General features: G+C 37.3%; 1 protein-coding gene across 1 annotated transcript in view; it reads left to right on the top strand.

Moving 5' to 3' along the window:
- The window catches only part of SPHKAP (SPHK1 interactor, AKAP domain containing), a 101358-nt gene that overhangs the window by 34776 nt on the left and 46191 nt on the right, over positions 1-20391 (top strand). The window contains exon 2 of the mRNA XM_074153731.1: positions 16188-16290. Within this exon, the coding sequence (XP_074009832.1) occupies positions 16188-16290 (103 nt within the window). The remainder of the gene's footprint in view (positions 1-16187; positions 16291-20391) is intronic.

Consider the following 20391-nt stretch of genomic DNA (forward strand, 5'->3'; position numbering starts at 1 on the left):
AGAAGCATGGCCAGCAGGTCGAGGGAGGTGATTCTGCTCCCCTACTCTGCTCTGGTGAGACCCCACCTGGAATTCTATGTCCAGCTCTGGGACTCTCAGCACAAGAAAGACATGGACCTGTAGGAGAGGGTCCAGAGGAGGGCCACAAAGATGATCAGAGGGCTGGAGCACCTCTCCTATGACGACAGGCTGAGAGAGTTGGGGTTGTTCAGCTTGGAGAAGGCTCCAGGGAGACCTTGTAGTGGCCTTTTAGTACCTAAAGTGGACTTACAAGAAAGATGGGGACAAACTTCTTGGCAGGGCCTGTAGTGATAGGACAAGGGGTAATGGTTTTAAACTAAAAGAGGGTAGATTTAGACTAGATATAAGGAAGAAAATTTTTACAATGAGGGTGGTTAAACACTGGAATAGGTCGCCCACAGAGAGGTGGCAGATGCCCCATCCCTAGAAACATTCAATGTCAGGTTTGACAGGTGTCTGAGCAACATGATCTAGTTGAAGATGTCCCTGCTCATTGCAGAGGGCTTGGACTAGATGACCTTTAGAGGTCCCTTCCAACCCAAACTATTCTGTGATTGTAAGATATTCAAAGCTAAGAAGAGATCCAAAAGCTGTGGCTCTATCAAGACGTTTCTTACCGGCAGTAGGCATGCGGCACACACTCATTGCTGTTAGTAGCTTACACAGTAACACTAATGTAACAGACTTCAGCTGACAGCTACTCTTGTGGTCCAGAAAAGCAGCCCAGATCTTGTATAACAGAGAAAACAGATTTGGTGGCTTTGTACTAAGATGCTTTTAGGAATGAATGAAATAAAACTTTGATCCTTTAAGGAGACAAAATTGCAGGCAAAGATCCAAATTATGAAGTTCAACAGTCATGGGTCTAAGCTAGAGATAACCGTTTCTTAGAAGAAATAATTAAAAAAATAAAAATAATAAAATTTTAAAATCCCAGAACTCCAACAAAAAAGCCCTAAAAATCAGAACCAAGCATATAAACCAACAGGAATCAGTACTAAGAATTTATTTTGAACCATTTTCAGTGATGAATGGAATGAAATAAGCAAAGACAGCTACTTAGGGGGTGATGGGTGGTATTTTGTGATACTGACCAGATAGCTTACAGATCTGTTCTCTAATATTTTTCCACCTCTTTGAGTAAAAGAGGAACAAATGTATTACAAATTGTATTTAAATAAAAGAGGGCAAATAAAGAAATCTCCTGAACAAGAGCGTAATGTTAGAACTTTCATTATCAAGATGACTGCATGCATTAGTAGCTGGTGTCACATATGAGGATGAAATTAGTGTTTCTGTACTTGTGCAGAACCAGTACTGCAGTTCAACCAGAGGAATCAGTTTAATACTTGCTGGGTATGTTTTTCATTTGCAAATTAGCAGATAAATTTACCAGATGTTTTGAGTGGAGTGGCCAGGAAATTTATCTAATGCTATGTCATTATTTTGAATATTCACTACCTTCTTACAATGTCAGTTTGATTGTCAGTGGTGGGAATTCTTGAAATGACATGCTTTATCCTGTTTTCATGGGGAATTACTTTAAGCAGTTCATTAATCTGGCTAACCTATGTTATCAAACATAGACAACAATTCTCAGAGATGTTTTCCTTCAGTGAGGTCAGGGGAGAAAAAAAATCAGCTAAAACTAGAAGGAACTTAAATTGTCAAAGGTCATAAGTCTGTGGATGAGGAATCTGATCCTTTGAGGAGCGGGACTGTGGGTGACAGGAGAAGGGAGACTTGCAGAAGTAATAAAGAAATTAACTATATAATTTCCATGCTTTGTTTCACTAACCCAGTACACACTATAGCGACAAAAAACTATTGCTTATTTCCAGATTTGCATCTCCACTTCTTCCTTTATTTTACCAATCTCATCTGTTTTGAATTCTTTAATCCAGTCTACCCTAGCCTTCCACATGAACTTCACACTTCTTTTCTGGAAAACAACCATTAACCTCCTCTACTCCCATACATCACTTCTCCCCTTCCTGACTGCAGTGGCTGTAATAATGTCAGTCATTCTGTTTATCATTCTGCCTATATGTACCAACTCTTCTTCTTCATTATTCAGTCCTCCTTCAAATGTCCTTCCCCCAGAAGTGACCTGAGAAACCCTAACAAGTATCAGTAATAACAGTTTGATATATTCATAATTTGTTCCTAGGCCTTTTATTTTGTATATGATACAGGCTATGAGCTATTTTCCAGTAATCATTGTAAGCCCACTTAAGAGGTTAGTAGGGTTTTGCCATTTCCTTCCTCAGCCCTACGTTAACTGCTTGACTCTTTCATGTTACATGTAGTTAGTTAGGCTACTGAGTAGGAGAGAGAGAAGTATAGTTAGGCTGATGGGAGCCTTTATCTGTACTGTGGATAAGGAACCCTTGCTCTAAAACCTGTGTCTGGTCACACCCCATACAGCTGTCATTCCCTGACTTGGGTCTATAAACATTGTAAATTAGAGCAGCCTCTAAAGAACAGTATTTTAAGCTATGGTTGGCACCTGAACAGCGAGAAATCAGAACAGTAAGTCCAGTATTCAGACAGCAGAGTGTCTTGTGTGCTAGAGGTGCTGAGGAACAGGAACAGACTGATAGGAGAGGCTGAGAGAGCTCACTCCAGTGAGGATATCAACCTGGGATCGCAGGGATCCCAGCAGTGATCCCTCCAGGTACACTACTCTATGTCACAATAGTTCAAACTCATCTGGAATGATGCAGCTGTCTCTCAGAGACGGTATTTAGTTATTTACCAATGGGGAAACAGCTTCAACATGAAGGACCAGGAACCCAAGCACTAATAGCCAAGTAGTTTTGAGCATTCACCCAGAAGTGGAAAAGGAAGTTTTAGTTTTCTCTCAGAAGAAAAATGAATTAAACTTCTAATGAAAACAATAGCTTTAATTACCAACTCACTGGATAAAAGGCAGCAGCAGCTCCCCTTCTCCCTGCATGTTGTGCCAGCTCCTGGCCAGTGCTGGCTGTGCTCTCTGGGGAGGAGCAGGAGGGGAAAGTCTGCCTAGTACCAGTAGGGACAATGCACTTTGAAACCCCTTACATGTATCAGGGCCTCAGTGTCAGAAACTTGTGTGGGTGTTTCCCCAATTTTTTTAGCCACCTCTTTGTTTATCAATGGATTAGATAGTGCTTCAGTCTGCATGTACAGTACATGTTCCTTTCCTCCTGCTTCACAGAGGGGAAAAAAATTTACTGGATGTTTCTGGTTTTCTTTTAATAACAAGTACAAATTTAGTATGTGCAGATTAATACTACGATTGCTAGGATTTATTTGGTCCCCAGTATAAATTTTAAACCTTCTTTTTCAGTCTTGTCAACCTTGGATTATTTTCATTAATCTCTTTAGTTTGCCTCATTAATTTTCTTCACTTCAAGACTTGCCTGATTATTATTAAATATCTGGCTGCTGCCAGTGCCCATGACACAAAATAGGTAGTCAGTGGTTTTTTATCAAAGCTATGTTTTCTTTTGGTTGTGACATCACGATTTATTATATATCTAATTATTTTTCACTGCTATGTAAGAAATTTTCCTTTCTAAATCTTGATTTAATTTAATTTATAGCTGAAAAAAAAACCTAAAAAGGACTTTTTAAAAAATTCTATCACAGAACCTGATGCTGCAGTGCACATTTCCCAGCTAATGAAATTCAGAACTGGTCAACAAGTCCTGCATAACCCTCAGTGGTCACTTGTAAGACTGGGACCCACCCTCTGTGCTATATTCTGAGCTGGCCCCATGCACTTGCAATAACCACCTTCTGAGTATTACAGGAGTTTTCTGGAGTTTTCTTGTTTTCTGGAAAAGTTTTGATTTATTTTTTGGATTGCTGAAAAGCCACAATTCATTGAACTAAAACATCTTTGTGTTACAGTAAAACTTTTTAAACATGATGACTGGCTTTCTCAAGGATATTTCTCAAGGTCCTACAAGGACCAGACACCCATGTAGTGGGATGTTGTATAGAATTAGTTACTTAGTGCCAATTATGTAACCAGTTAGGTTTTTTTCTGGCATGGAGGTTAATTTTCTTGCTGGAGTAGCAGCACAAGGTGTGTGGGGTAGATAAATCCAGAAAGCTTGAGCATAATCCTTCAGCCCACACCCAGAACTGTTGTAAAAGTAAAAGCATTTCAGCAGGCCAAGGGGGGCTGCAGTGCTTCTCTGTGCAGTAACCTTAAGTTACTTGGGTACTGTAGTTGCACTTCAGCAAAGGCTCAGTTCACTTAGAATGTCCCATAGGACTGGATTTGTGTTTTCTTTCAGCAATAAGAAGAGTTAGGTGATCCTCATGTAGTCTTTGTGAGATTGCATAGGTATCAGAATTTCATATACCTAGCACTGCACATCTCCACCAGTAGTGGAGCTCTTCATTACATGCCGTGGCTCTTCAGAATATTAAAGGAAGAAATAGGTGTCTCTTAGTTTTCAAAACCGTGTTTAAATTAGGTCTGAATCCTTTTCACTCAAGATTAACTTATAATGGTCTATGCTATTTCAATTTGAAAAAGGAAGAGATCAAATCAGCAGGGTAACAGTTCAAGAATGTGCTTGTAGATTATTCTTCTTCTATGTTGTCAAGGTAATGTCTTCCTTCTCAGTGAAAAATGTGTATTACCATTGTAGACATCCAATAAAAATGAACAGCTCATTTATTTTGAAAAGGAAAAGATTTGCATGTTGTGATATTGAAATGAAAAACCCATCATCCTCACAAAAATTCTGGAATAAGACCTTCCCCCCTCAACTAGAAAAAAAATAATTTCTTGGATATGTAAAAATACAAAAGTAATAGCACAGCTATTATGGAGCTTAGTTATATGGTCACATTGCACCTGCCAATAAATTCAATCCTAAGCATAATATATGCCATAAATTTAGTGAAATCCAATGGTCACATTATTCACATTCTTAAAAGTAAGTAGCATATATGAACTGTATCAGTGGTTTGCATTATGTAATTTAAATGTTAGCATAGTTACACGATACAAACTTTTGACACTTTTAAAAGTACAGCAATATTTATACGATTATGGAAATCAATACTGTACATTATGGAACAGCGCAACCAAGTGTAAGAGAGAGATGTCTTTGGGTACTACCATCAGTAGCAGATTTCTATTTCATACAGGTAAAATGAATTCGTAGATAAGCACATATTTTCCGAGTGCAACAGATCATTTTCTGATTCAGAAGGCATGGCTTTTAAGGTATCATGTATTAGAAAAATAATTGAGTAACTACTGAAAAAATAGAGACGGACCATAAAAAAAATACAAATAATAATCTAAATCCATTAATTAAAAACAAACAAACAAACAAAAAAGTGGCAATAAGACCAGGTTTACTTTGGCTGATCAGAGTAAAACACACCCAAAGACATGAAGCAAGAGGGATCCTCCACTCTTAATGAAGTTAATAGGAAGAGTATGGCTGCTGCAGGGCTCTGCTGAAGGAGGGTAACATCCCTGCCCCAAAGACAGTGAGCACCTTCAGCTTCCTTTTTACTGTGAGTTATGGTCATTTGACACTTTTGGATGCATTACAAAATACATACATTTCATACTGCCATATTTTTTTATTTTTATTTTTTTTTTTAAAAAAAACAGCCTGGATAAGCAAATGGTTGTGATACAGACGGTTGATTTAGATAACCTTTCTGTTCATCATGTACAATCCAACTACATGGTCAGCTTCACGGAAGGATTTATTGTAGGATCATTCCCAAACTGTGGTACAGGTGAACTTGTCTGTATCTGAACTAACATCTAATAGAAACACTTCTATCTGCAAGGACGAAGCATGAAAAAGAGCAAGTGGCATCAAAGAGCAATTTAATCTCTCTCAGATTCTCTGCAGCCAAATCTCCTCTTGATTTCTGACTGGATAACTAAAAATCCATGTCTACCCATGTCTGGTCTATATTTTTGCGTTAGGTGTAAATGCAAGAATTCTAATTTAGCAAGTACTCACATAATCACATTGCAGGTAATGGTAAGGTTCCCTGAGAGTTTAAGCTGAGCTCAGTTGGTGGCGCAAATAGTCCTGCTGGACCTTGTGCATCCTAGTGAGAACAAGCCAAGCTTTTCAAGCCCGGTTATCACAACGATTTCATATTTACTCTGAATGTCATTACAAAACAGTGGCTGAAGAAGCTCTGCATTTTATCTACATCATGCCATCAAGGGAAAAAAACAGATTAATTAAATTGATAGCTCATTGATCTGATTCACCTTTAGACTCTGAGAGATAACGTCCTATGTTCCTTATAGTTAGAAAGGCAGTAGATTTTAGGGGGTAGAAAGAAGAAGGGTTTGTCTTGCCAAAAAAACCTCAATCATAATTTCTTGGACTGAAATCTCATGCTTTCCTTATGCTGGTATAAGGGAGGAAAAAATTGAAAATGTTGCCTTTATACCTACCACTCAATCCTGTTAATCACATTACAGTCCATGGAAAAAAGCTTTCACAAATTCAAGCAAGCTAAACCGAAGACAATGTTTGTAGTGTCTTGATAGAATTATACAAAATCATGTTTTATCATATTAGAAGCCAAAATAATTAAAGGCAGCTTCATTTTTTTCACATCTCTGACAATGTTATTATGCTTTTAAAAAACCCCATACTTTTAAAGAAGTGTGTTTTGAGTTTGTTTACTATAAATTATCACAGATTGGTATTTATTGACATAATAATTTAGCATAAAAATTGATAAGATTTGTGTTTCTTTGGAATACTAGTAGCAAATCAGAATTGTTCACAAATATTTCAGGCATGTAAATTATGTTAAAATAAGATTTGTTGTGAATAAGCAATAACAGAATGTATTCTTTGGCATTAAAATAACTTCAGAATGTACCCTGACATTTTAACTAAATAGTTTACGAATATAACTGCAGGTGGTCATAGGAACAATACTGGATTAAAGAGAATAGGAAATTTGTGTGAATATTTTAGATGAAGATACTTATTTTTAGACTATTGTTTTACTTTTCTGGTATCATTAGTTAACGTAAAACCATATTGGTTTCTGAACACTGTTATAATCCTAAAGAACATTTTGAAAGATTTAGCAGGAATCGAAACCAATTTGATTTTCTTTCAAATAAAAAGGGCTGGAAACCAGAATAGACTTGAAGAAATAATACACATACCAGATAGGACCTTTTGAAAGTACTTTAGATATTGTTAAAGTAAAATATTTACCATAATCAAATGGAGTTTAGTAGGGACCAACAACACAACTGCATAAAGCAATTTTGAACAATTGTTTTTTGAATATATAGAGGTGTTGGTGAAGCTGCCTGTTCAAGGAAATGAATGGCAATAATCTATGAATTGCCTTCATTTTTACAGCTGTAGAAATGATTTTACAATTGGGTAATGTTATTTCTGAGAAATGAGGAAGAAGGGTAGAATTTCCGTGGAAGAATGTCTACCAAAGCTTCCAACGTTGCTTACAGCAGCAAAATCTTGATTCTCTCAGGGGTGGGTGGAAAGGAGGAATTCAAGCAGGCAAGTTCGAAATACCTGCTTAGATCTTCTGTTCTGCCAAACAGAAGATCAAAACGTGTTTGGTGGCTTGCCAAAATATCTGTAAGCCACCATTATGTTGAAGATGAGTGTAATCTGACCATTCCACTTTACATGCTACCTCCTTCATGAATTGGAGCAACTGCACAGGCTAGCATGTTTATTTGGTGATAGAAGGGATCATTCTGCAGTAGCACTGTCCCCATGTTATAAAAGGCTTGGCATAACATCAGCTCAGCTAGTAGTATGCCACACAGATTCCTGATAATAGGATCACCTCACACTATTCCTTCTCCCTCTGCTCTGATCGCCTTGTATCTCAGAAATGCCCCCAACACAGGAAAAAAAAGGAAAAGAAAAAAGAGGTTGTCAGGCTTCACTGATTAGTTCTGTGGCTTAGTGGTGGCTGGGGAATCTTCAGGCATTTGTTAGAAATATTTCATTATAATTTCCTTTAGTATTCAGAAACATTAACTTCTGTGGTATGGAAAAATGCATCTTCAACTACACTATGCTGAAGTCAATTCTAGGATCTCATGGTTTATAATGAAGAGCACTGTATAGCATGATATTATGACCTCTCAGCTAGTCATATACATACTTCTTTTTCCAAGACCTCAAGCTTTTCTATAACTCAGATTCTGTGTTTAAAAATTTGGTTTCCCAGTATCACCAGTCCCTCTTCACTAACAGCTTTGTCCTTTACCTTTTCTAAAGTGGCTGAAAGTGATCTGTGATAGTAGGAAATTCCCGCAGTTCTCCCTTAAATGTCTGGGGACAAGTCAGCCCTTTGTTAATCTCAGATTTCCAAGCCAGATTTATTATTTCTGAGGAGAGCTGGTACAAAGAATTTCAGAAAGTCCACCAAACATTCAAAACATGAAAGCAATGTTCACCTTCCTATCACACACATAATTCCAAGTACCTACTGCATTTCAATTACACTTTTATAGTCTATTTGATTTGTAATCAATCTAAAAAGGAAAACACTAGAACAGCTGCCAAGTTTTGATTGCTACATGCATTTTCTACTCAAACAAAATCATGACATATGCATTTACTTTTAAGTTACGAACATCTTTATCACATTTCTCTTTCTTTCAGACATACCTAGTGTCTGTCTTGAATTTAATAAATAAAAAGCTTTTATAGAGTAGATTTGAGATCTTTAAAAGGTAAACTTTAAGAAAATTTGTCAGATAGTGAAATACTTAATTGCACGTGCTGCATTTTGAGGCTTCTTTTGTCAGTAGTTGACTCTTGTACTCTTGTTGTTCTAATTCTTATAATCAGAAACGCACTGCACGAGTCAATGGCAAAAGCCGGTTAAGAAGCTTGACTGTTTAGCTATATAACATAAACAAGATGCCAAAAATACTTAGCAAACTATTTAAACAGAGATTAACATTCTCCACATGAAATCACCTGTTTCTCCTTATGTCATATTCCACTGATTTTCCTGCCCACCTGACAGGCAAAGGGATGAGAGGAGCAGTAAGAGAACTAAAGTTGTTTGTTATATACAAGAAACATTTAAAACAGACTTTTAAAAATTACCCAGTGGTTTAGGGCATGAAGGCCTAATTTGTAACATCTTTTACTTCGTCTTGAAAAATGCTGAGAATTTCCATTTCTAGTTGAAATCTGTGGGAGTTGCATGCACTTCTGTTATGTATTTAATTTGGACCAAATTTCACCAGATTCCAGCTGTGTCACAATGTTTTTTTCCATTATCTTTAAAAGAAGTAAGATCAGATAGCATCACACACTTGGAATATTATACTGTGCTACACTAACAGCATAATCTATATTAAGACTAGGCATTGCCATCAAAAGTGCAGTAATAATGTAAGTTGCTTAATAAATACACAGTCATGAACATTCTTGTTTGAGAGGAAAAACAAGTCTTTCCTCTTTGTCCTTCTTTCTACAGCACAAGGACAAGTGCTATTGTACAGTACACCTACAAATGCTAAATGAATAAAAATTTTTTGTGGGGCATCGTTTTAAGAATATTTCTGATTTTATATTGCTTCTTGCTGACTTAGTAGGCTTAAATAGTTACAAGTCTATTGGTTTGCTTTAGAAGAAATGACACTGCCTTATTCTGTTGTTCCTGAGATACCTCTGCCTGGATATAGTGAATTCAATCTGTATCTCTCTGAAATCATCTTCCTGATCAGTACTGCCCATTTAAGTTATGTATACACACACTAATTACTTTGAAGAATCCTTTCTTTAACAAGATTTCTTATCTTTCCTGCAGTCCAATCCTCAACAGTACCTCAGTTTCCTACCTAGCTGGCACTCCAGAGCTGAGTCCAGACTCCTCGCTTTTAGGGCAGAAAAGTGGTTTTGGCATCTTTCAGTCCACCTCCATAAAGTGCAGTCCTTTAGCCCTCCCTAAGTGTCTGTATCTTAATCTTTCCCCGGTTCAATCATTCTTCTTCATCAGACCTTGTATAGTTCCTAGTTGTTGATCCAGGGCTTATTTTCATACCTTCTAAAAATCCTTCAAATCAGGAACTCTTTAAAAAATTATTGTTACCAATACTACATCCTACATATCATTCTAGGCATTTTCTTTCATTGTCTTATACACCCTACCAGGAAGAAATCTTGTGGTTCCTCATGTGCTTTTTATGCTTTTTCTCTAGTCTCTTCTCACCAAGGTCCAAGCCTGTCCTTTCTAGGTTTCCTTAGTAAGTAGCCATTCTACCAGCATAACAAACATCCACCTGGAATTTTCTTTTTTTTCCTAAACTCATGTCAAATCCAGGGATAGGTGGCAAAAAGTCAGGATGACTAGCAGCTGTCTGCAAAAGACCATTTTAAAGCCCATGTTATATTGGGTTGGCTCTCTGTCAGTAAACTACTGAAATATAGTTAACCATCAAAAAACCACCCCCAACCCAATCATCTGTCATTCAGCTCCTGATTGTCAACTCTTGGATTTGATTGTCAACTCTTTCATCTGAGTATACCCTGCCATAACTGCTGAATGTGAAGTTTGTTAGACTTCTAAATAAAACCTTGCTATTTTTCCTTTAAGAATTCAATCAGAAAATAAAGGAAGGAAAGAGTATTTCTAAGTAGGTCATATAAAATTTAAATAGTTTTGTTTACATTTATTCTTCAGTAAAACTTGCCTGTTCTTTTATAATATTTGTAAAACATGATTTGAAAGAAGGCTAATCATTGCTAATGCTTGCAGTCTTCTATGTTTTTTTGCTTTTTTAAATTTGGAACAGAATAAAGAGCATTTGGGGCTCTGTGAACATGGAAGGAAAAAGCTTTTTTTTTTATTTTGTGGTGTACCATACCATGGGTTGTCTTTTCTCTGCTCCTGTCTTTCATTAGCTTGTAGCAAAAGACCTTGTCTTTTTGCAGCTGCATCCCTGATAAAAATGAAATGTAAATCAAGAGTACTCAATAGACATTATGAAACAAGCAATCTGAATATAAAGCACTTAAACTTCTACTCTTTTTAGTGTACTGATCTGTAAAACTAGCAACCCAATCCTGTACCTGTTAGACCACATAGACACTCAGATCTAATAATGATGGGAAGTATTCAGTATTTTCAGTTCCCAGTGAAGTCAATAGCTGCCAAGGGAGATTGAAACGAGTCTATGAATACCTGACAAGATCAGACCCTGGTATTGCCAGTGATTTTATTTTGCACATGGGTTCCAAATCCATAACAAAATCAGAAAGACATTTGTTTGAGGTATTTATAGAGTGTCTGTTTGACTAACCATCTGTGCTCTGATTGAAGTATACACATGGTCCAGACCGAATAAAAACCAATTCTATGGATTTAAATAGTAACTTTGACAGTGTTACATCTAAAGATTTTTCTGCTAGTGACTTTGTTGACCTGTTTACATGTAAAGGTAAATTTTAAAACTGTAAAATCTGAAAGGTAACATGAGGGAAGAGTGTGAATCTTCAAAGTTTGTCCACTTCAAAAACGCTTTGAAGTTAAGGGATGCTGTTTGAATGCCGCATGCCTTTCAGAACTGCTGCATGCTTAGTCTCGATTAAGCTAGCTGCCTTCCTAAATTTCTGAGTAGCTTTTGGGTTTATTTGTGAGTGTAAAGGTAAGAACATGCTAAAATATTTTGCCATGCTTTCACTTGCTTCATATTTCTATTTCAAAATGAGATTCATTCCTTTTTTTGTTGTTCATGGTGTTCAGTACAAATATAAGCAAAACATTAGAAATGTAGCTGACTATAGCTTGGAGTTAATTGCACTGAGAAAACTCACCATGTTCATTCAGTTCCCTTCCTTCATCAAGATTATCTTTTTCATGGATCAGGATATTTTGTATGTTCAAAATGCTGAGATCAGTAATCATAACAAAAAGATGAAAAGCACTAGGCTCTAATAGGACTGGTTCAAAAAATATATATAATGGTCACTTATTATATATTGAAATTGCTCCTTAGGAACAATTATTGAACAGCAAATTTTTGGAAGCTAGTTATACTTGTTCAAGAAGGTAGGAAATTGAAGTTTCTGATTCTGTTTCACAAGATTAATTTTCTTTAGTGATAACCTGGGGAATTCTTTAAATTACCTCTTCTTAGTTGATGTAGCACCATCTGCCACATCTGCAAAGAAAATTATTTTTAAGAGCAGATGTGTTTTTTTGATTAAGTCTTGAGTCCTCAAGGTCAGCATTTTTGAATTATTCAATGTAGGAAAACAGAAGCAACTGTTTTGCATTATGGTCAATAATAAAGGATGCATTGTTATTACAGTTAGTGCCATAAAACTCATAGCTATTTACTTTAGTCCTCCAATTTCCAGTAAAATTGTTTGCATTCTTCATGAGAGCATTTAGCTTTGTAGGAAAAAAGTATCAGTCATAATTCATGAATCAGCAAGACAGCACCTGGTGGCAAATAATTGACTGTAGAGACTCTTCTGTTAATGGAAACATTAAAGTGAAAATGGTGTACTTCTTAACACTGGGTCATAGGCCCAGGTTCCCAGCTTCAGTTTCAAAAGGTAAATTGCAAATTAGGATCTCTTACACCTAAGGAAAAATCCCCAAATGAGCCATCTTTTAAGAGAGATTCCTTGTTATGCCTGTGGCCTTCTGTGATAGCTCTAAATCAGATGAGCACATCTAAGTCAGATCAGCATTCTCCACCACATAATAAACAAGGGGAGCCACGCAAAGGTGAGAATTAGAACCTGAAACCTTCAACAGCTTGCTTTATCTTGTAGTGAAAGGGCTCTGATCTGTGCCAGATGCCTTGAAAGACTAGTGCTTTGTATAAACTCTAAATGTGAAGAAATGAGCATAGTATGTGAATGCATAGCTATCATTTGATGATGAGATGGCTACATCTCTGCAGCAGTTTCTTTCAGCTTCCTGCTGTTGAAGAAATAATCAGAGCAGACAGCTTCTCAAAGACAGAATAGTTTTTTTGTGGGGAGTTAATAAAAAGTAGGTTTATCTTACTGGCTTTGCTACAGAGCAAAGGTGGCAGAGCTGTATGGCCTGAGGAGGGTCTCTTAACAAATCACATCTGTGTTTAAAATTGAAGCTTAGAAAGGATGCCCACAGGATAAAGAGAGAGAAGAGGAAACTTCGATCTAACTGAGAGATGACATAATTGAAGAAGCGGTGGTATTTAGAGGTGTTCACGTAGCTGAACACCAATTGTGACCAAGGTGTGGGGGTATGTATTGCTCTGTACTTTTAGAAATTGCACACCCACAAACTCACTGACAAAAAGGTTATGGAGTCTAAAACTGTTTCCAAATGTACCTCTCATAATTTAGTATTTCTTTGTTAAAATTATTCTACTTTTCAGTGACTGTGAATCCTGACTGTGTGAACCTGATTGCAAACAGTGGGAGCCTGGAGTTCATACCACTAGCACAATGTTAGAGTTGGACTGCAATGCAGAATGAGATTAAGGGTTCTGCTTTACAGTTACAGCACAGAAACCCTGAACCCTAAGACAAAAGAGAAGCTCTGAAAGTGTTACAGATACTCCTAGATGTGTTGTCCCTTTCCCTATAAAACACAGTTGCTGAGTTTACCTGAGTACCATCTGAGTAACCAGATGGACATGAAATGCAGCTCTCAGAACTGGAGTAGCTGACAAGAGAATTTAGCTTTACCGGATTACAGTGACAAACACCAAAGACAGTTGCTGTTGCCTGTGTGAACTTCAGTCTGAGATAGAGCCTTTTCTCATTCAAAACATTTAATGGTATTCTACATTTAGTTCACTCATCAGGTACTTTTAACAAGCTTTTGTATATTTGCAAATGAAAAGAGATTTTCTTTTGGAAAGAACACAGATTTTAAAGAATTAAGAAGATTTTACAGATCTTTTTGCTTTCAACATGACTAGGAAGACAGCTTTATTTCTGTATGGAACATGTAATGTGCTACCTTTTACTGGAGTATCATCCAGAGATAGCACAAATTTGTTAATACTCCAGAACATGACTCCCCAACTATGTTTTCCACCTACGTACTGTTCCATTTGTACTGTTTAATTAAGGTCCAAAAAGGCCTTCAGTTAGTGGCCACACTATCCTTGTTGTTGCTTTTAGACTCAGCAACATTTTGCGCGCTAGAAGTTCAGTTCCCTGCACACAGTGTAACTGAAAGCAAATAGTCATCAGCATATCAACTCCCTGTAGGGCAAAGCAGCGGCAAAGCCACTCAGTCTTCCTTTCAGTGAAGAGCAGGAGAAAACAATGGGCCTTGGACTTCAACCTGCAGGTCAGAAGTGATTTGTAATTTACCATTAGATTGCAGAACTGATGCATCTTATAAAAAGAGGCAGTGCACAGCTTCTGATGGGAGTACTGGGTTGTACCTAGTACAGAGGCAGCACCTAAATGTGGACTTACCAAGGAAGGTACTTGTACAATATTTGATCCTCTGAATATGAGGTTCTTATTTTTGATGAAGATATAAAACCAGAATGACTTCATATGTTTAAAGAACTCTGTATAAGGCCTATAAAATGTTATTTTGCTTTGTCAGACACCAGAGAAATCACTGCCCAGAAATGTTAACTGTTTATCTATATAATCTGAGCAATGGAGCAGAATTTTATTTTGTAAATAGACAAAAGCTTCCCTTCTAGATACAAATGATGCTGGTATCTTAGGTGTTCAGTGGTATCACACTTTGGAAGTCAGTGAAGTCAGTTAACCTACCAGTCTCACTTGTGCATCTGTATTCATTCCTCCAATGCAATTGATGAAGCTTCCCTCCAGTTAGCAATTAGTAAGTGCTAAGTTAGTTTTACATTTTTCATTCATCCTTCTAATTCTTGCACATATAGATACTTTTTTAAAAATAAGTATAGAATAGTTAATAGTACCACACACATCGGCAAAATCCTTTTGACAAAGTTACTGATCGATGGGAGGGCATATATTCATAGCTGGTCCTTAGCAGTATCAAGTGAAATATACATACATGAATCTTTGAGAAAAAAGTAGCCTTATTGATTTGACTGTGGATTCGGGCAAAAAGTAAAAGTAGCCTCCTCTTAACTTATTGGCTTAAGCTCCAGCGAAGGTGACCTTCTGAAAATGCATTTTAGTTTTCAGTTGAGTATACTGGGAAACTGTGCATGGCCTGTTATCCTGTTGGATCCGATGAAAGATTGTTGCTTGTTATGGTCTATCACAATGTGTTTCACATCTTCTCATAGATGGCTTGCAATACATTAAAAGCACTCTAGAGACCCAATTTGGGAAGCAAACTTGATTGTGTACGATACTCTTTCCCTAATACATTTCTAAAAAAAAGCCCTTTAGCACTGCATGGTCTTTAATAGCAATCACATCGTGTCCAGAGAAAGAAGCTTCACTAAGCTTGCGACAATTTGATTATTATACAGAGGGAGATCTTACAAGACTCACCTGAAATATTCAAAAAAAGTGTGAGGGGGGGTGGGTACCAGCTGTGCATGCAAATAACTTGGCAGGGGGAGCTTGCTTTTATGGTTTTATATTTCATATCTGCACAGACACAAAGTAAATGTAGTTCTGTTATGTACAACTGACTCACAAAACATAGCATGTGTATGACTTACCTTGCTCTAAACCTACAATGTATCAAGCTATTCCATCTAGATTTCAGAATTCAACCACTCCTGTTGTGTTTTTTGTGTTTTAATCACTGCCCCTTAACTTTTATCCAGGCAGGTAAAAAATGCAGCAAATGTTTCTTTTGTCTGCCAAGCAGAATTCATGCAGCAAGTATTTCATTTGCTGCTCCAAGCTGCCTGCTTACGAAAACAAATTAGTGCCACTTTTTACAGTGCATTCAAGACAGAGGGATATGATTATAGGCAGCTATATGCTATCCTCTAGTCTTCAAAACACATTGGATATAAAAGAGCAGACCAAAGTATGCAGCTCAGGAGGGTCATCCAAAAAGGGAAAATTCAGATAGTAAACTGACTCCTAACATCAGCAAGGAGAGTATAGATAGCTTCTTGTGATCTAAGTCACATCCCTCTACTGAAATGTATTTTGGTATTATTTGAGTTATCTATGTAGCTGAGTCACTGGAAAGGTTTTGGGGGGGTTTGTTTCTTTTTTGTTCTTCAGCAACTTTGAATCTCCGCTGATGCATGAAGTCCCAGAACACCAAGGCAGCAGCACAGACAGTTCGGCAAGCAGTTTGGGAAGCTCTGTCACAGCATGTAAGAAGGTAACTTCCAAGTTTATGTTATATTTAAAGGTGGATATATCCCAGGTTATAACTTTGCTTTTTAGCTTTTGTCTTTATTGGGGAATATAACATTTAACTGATACCTAAAAAAGAAAAGGACTGATACAGAAAAGTAAATTCTGGATGCTGTTATAGTATCTTGCAATTTTGTCTGCCTGGTGTATACTTGTCTGGTTCCAAAATATATTATGCATATATGGAAGATAAACTCCCCCTGAGCATTTCTATTTTTGCCTTGTTATCTGACAATATGAAATTAAAGCAGTGCATAGCATGAATACCTTCTGGACTGCTCTCCAATAGGTAGCAAGTTTCTGGGACCCAGCCTAAAGGTCTGGAGCTTTGCTTCTCTCAGGTCAATATAATGGAGGATCCTTTATGAAACGGCTTTTCTGCCTTCCTTTTGTAGTATTTGACTAGAAGAGTTTCAGCAATCCAGAAGGTAGTATAGATTTGACTGTTGCTGGTTTTGTTGCCTCAAAATGGGGTTATATGTAGTTATTTATTTTAGATGATGGGAGGTGGTGGTGGTGGTGTGTGTGCCTATGTGTGTATGTACGTCATTAGGAGTCAGATGTGACTGACTTATGCATGTAGGCAATTTCAGTGCAACTGGGAATACACAAGTGAAGACCATGGATGTTTCCTTTTATTTCTCTTCCCCAGGGCCAGATTATGGCAGTATGGTCCAGGGGAAGGGGGCACCACCAAAGACCTATTGAGGAGGGCAGGCCATCTTTCATCTCTCACTTTGCAATAACCCTCAGACCTCTGCTGTCTCCCACAGGCATAATTCTAGAGCCGATAAGAACACATTTGTTCTAACACAGAAATGTTATAAAACTTCACAGTTCATTCAGTTTTCCCATAATTCTTACTTTTTTTTTTCCTTTCTTTTCCTTCCACTAGTAATAACAATACTTTCCTTTGGGGGTTTTCTTTTTCAAAATAACAACAATATATATTTATATATGTAAGCATAGAGAGAGAAAGATAAAACGTGGAAGGTAAAGATTTCTTTTCTGCATCCTGAAAATCACACTGTGGGTACGGGCAGTTGAGTATTATCTGTCTACAAAAATTTTGTTGAATATAAAATCATTGATAAAAAAAAAAATTAAATAGTCTGGGATTGGGCTTCTCCAACTCATCCCAAATGGCTAAAAGACAAAGTATCAATATTTCATTTGATCAAATGGTTTGTTTATTTGCAAAAGAATACCAGATTTTTAAAAAAATGCTGCTGATTGGAATCTTCATATAGGCAGAAAATCAATTTTGTGAGAGAACATCTTAAATTTTCATTTAATCTCAGAGTTGTATATTTTATGCAAGACTGTAGGACAATGGCACAGCACTGAGAAGTGCCACCACTGTGTTTACAAATGCTCCCAGCTTGGTCACCTTCAGAAGCACCTCTCTCTTTTAAAGGCTAGCCTTTACCACATGATTTAGAGCTGCTTCACCGGTCTGATCCCTTACATTTGAACTTTTCATTGTAACACAAGTTGATTTTATGATTGTCAGCACACTAGAAGAAGTGATTCACTTCTGCCAACACTTCTTACAAACAGCAGGATATTTTGGGCTTCTTTACAGAATTGTCACAGAATGTGTTACCATTATTATTTTTTTTGTGTGGAAAAGAATAAAGAATCACCAAAAATAGGCCATCACCTTCTCTTTAACCTCTTTTAGTTAGAGAGATTTTTAAGTTAGATGTGTAATTGGTGGTGGAGTGAAATACTATGGGTTCCTGCTGCAAGGGAACAGTTTAAACATTTGACTCTCAGGTCAGAGTAATTATATTTGGCATGAATGGCTCCTGTCAGGAACCATATGAGATGTGGCCTGTTACTACACAGAAGAATCTGAGCAAATGCAGAAGATGTGCCCTCTGATATCTCATTTTATTCTGTATGTCCCACTTTCATATCTTTTTCAATGAGTAGTAATTAAGCAAAGCAATTAAGATGATCAGCCACGAAGACGCAGATGTTTCATTTGTGGAGCAGAGCCTTTTTAATGTTGTCTCAGTTATAGATATTTACTGTATTTAAACGTCTTATGATCTAAATCAAGGAGCAGGAAGCTGTTACACTAAACTCGTATGCAATGTTTTCCTCTGGGAGAGTGACTTTTCTAATCCACACTCTGCTAGAGGCTGATTTAGTTCATTGATTCACAACACACTGAGTAATGCTGAAGGCCGAGTCTCTAGATGAGAGTGGAAAACTTTTTTTTTAGAACCATGAATTACTGCTGATTTCACATTTAGTGCATGATGCAAATTCATCCTGAATTATTTTCTGAGTGTGATGATCCTGCTCTGAACCAGATATACAGCAGTATAGTGTGTGCAGCTGTTACACATAAGTATGGTCAATGAATCGAGTTCTGCTCTCAATTGTACCATTGCAAATCGTAAGTAACCTCACTGAATTCAGCAAAATTGCTAACAATGCATGTTAGTGGGTTTGGCCCAGAACTTGTCTCAATTAGATAAGAGTGAAGAGAATTACAAGATAGGAGGAGGAAATTTTCACAAGTTATACTGCTTGCCTTAAAAGTGCAGGCTATATAAAAGAAGGATGCTGACTGGCAGCTGAAGTAGTACATGTTTAAATTTCTTATCCTTTGGTACAGACCAGCTCAGTATATTTTGAAAATATGCTTAACTGCAAAAATGTCAATCAGAATGTACTGGTAGACCTACATCTCTGAGGAATACCAGTTCTCACAATGCATTTGATTAATTAATCAGCCCCTTTAATTTAGGCCAGCTCCTTCAAGCTTATACACTTTTTATTGTCACAGCCGTACATTACTATACTATAAGGACTTCAATATATTTCTTTAAAAGCATGAATATCCCAGCAAGTTTTAATACATATGCAAACTCCCATTTTATATGAACACGTGCAACCAGTTAACAGGAAAAATTGTCTTGCAACTCCGAGATGCTGTAAGAAGTATTACATTAGCTCTTACTGTACTTTATGCCTTTGACCATGGTAATATTGCTGCCTGTTACCAAAGAAATAGGCCCAAAAGTTCACATGGCTTCTATATATGCATTTTTGCATAGCAGGCGTGTGTAACACTGCTGTAATCAGCATTGTGAGGTGGCCCAAGTTATCCTTCCTCCAAAGAAGTACTAATCGGAAGGTTCTGAGCAATAACATGTCTGTAAAGGTTCTAATGCAGAAACTTGTATTTCATAAAGGCAGTGTTTAAACTCATCCAAAGTTTAGCCCTCATTCCTGCCACCGCCTACTCTTATGTCACCTTCCGTCTCCTGAACACCATTGAGATATGTGTAAAACCAGTCCATATGCAAGGAGGCCTCTCCTGCATGTTCCTGCATGCCTTCCTATCCCACAGCACTCTTTTCCAAGTAATTTCCAGAGGCTTTCCAGATGACTTTGGCCCGATCTGTATTCCTTAGATTGTTGACCTCAGCCAGCTTCTGCTGCATGAACCCAAGTATACCTGGTTTTGTTTTTCTCACCTGTGTCTTCAAATTGCTGCCAATTATTTTCTCCAACTTCTAGGAGTAAAAATGTTGTGCCTATTGAACCCTTCTTCACATTTCTGGCTGCATTCTCCTGTGCATGTGCAGAACTACTTATGCACACATGAGAGCAGAGTCTTGCTCAGGGAAAACATCATCCTACTAATATTGTTCATCTCCTTGTCAGGACCGAAAAATCACATGCTGTCCAAAACTTCCATGTAATAATTTCTACCCTTGACTTCAAAGTCTATTATGAAAAGCTGCATACAAAATTTAAATGTACTATAAAGCCTTGCAACTTATAAACCATCCTGGAGAGACCCAAGCTTGGCAACTATGACCTGACATAACTGAAACATTTGTTTAGAAGAGTTATTTCTTCTATTGGTGCTTTACCAGTATTTGCTTCCTGATAAAAACATCCTCATCCTTTGGAAGAAAGAAAGAGATATCAAGGGTCCCACAGGAGGAAAACTAGGTGAAGTTTAGACTGCTCAGCTCATTTCATGGGCTTATCATCTACAATATACCTCCGCTATGATTTAACTCATCTGAAATGTTGA

Source organism: Numenius arquata, chromosome 9, assembly GCF_964106895.1.
Source record: "Numenius arquata chromosome 9, bNumArq3.hap1.1, whole genome shotgun sequence".
NCBI classification, from domain to species: Eukaryota; Metazoa; Chordata; class Aves; order Charadriiformes; family Scolopacidae; genus Numenius; species Numenius arquata.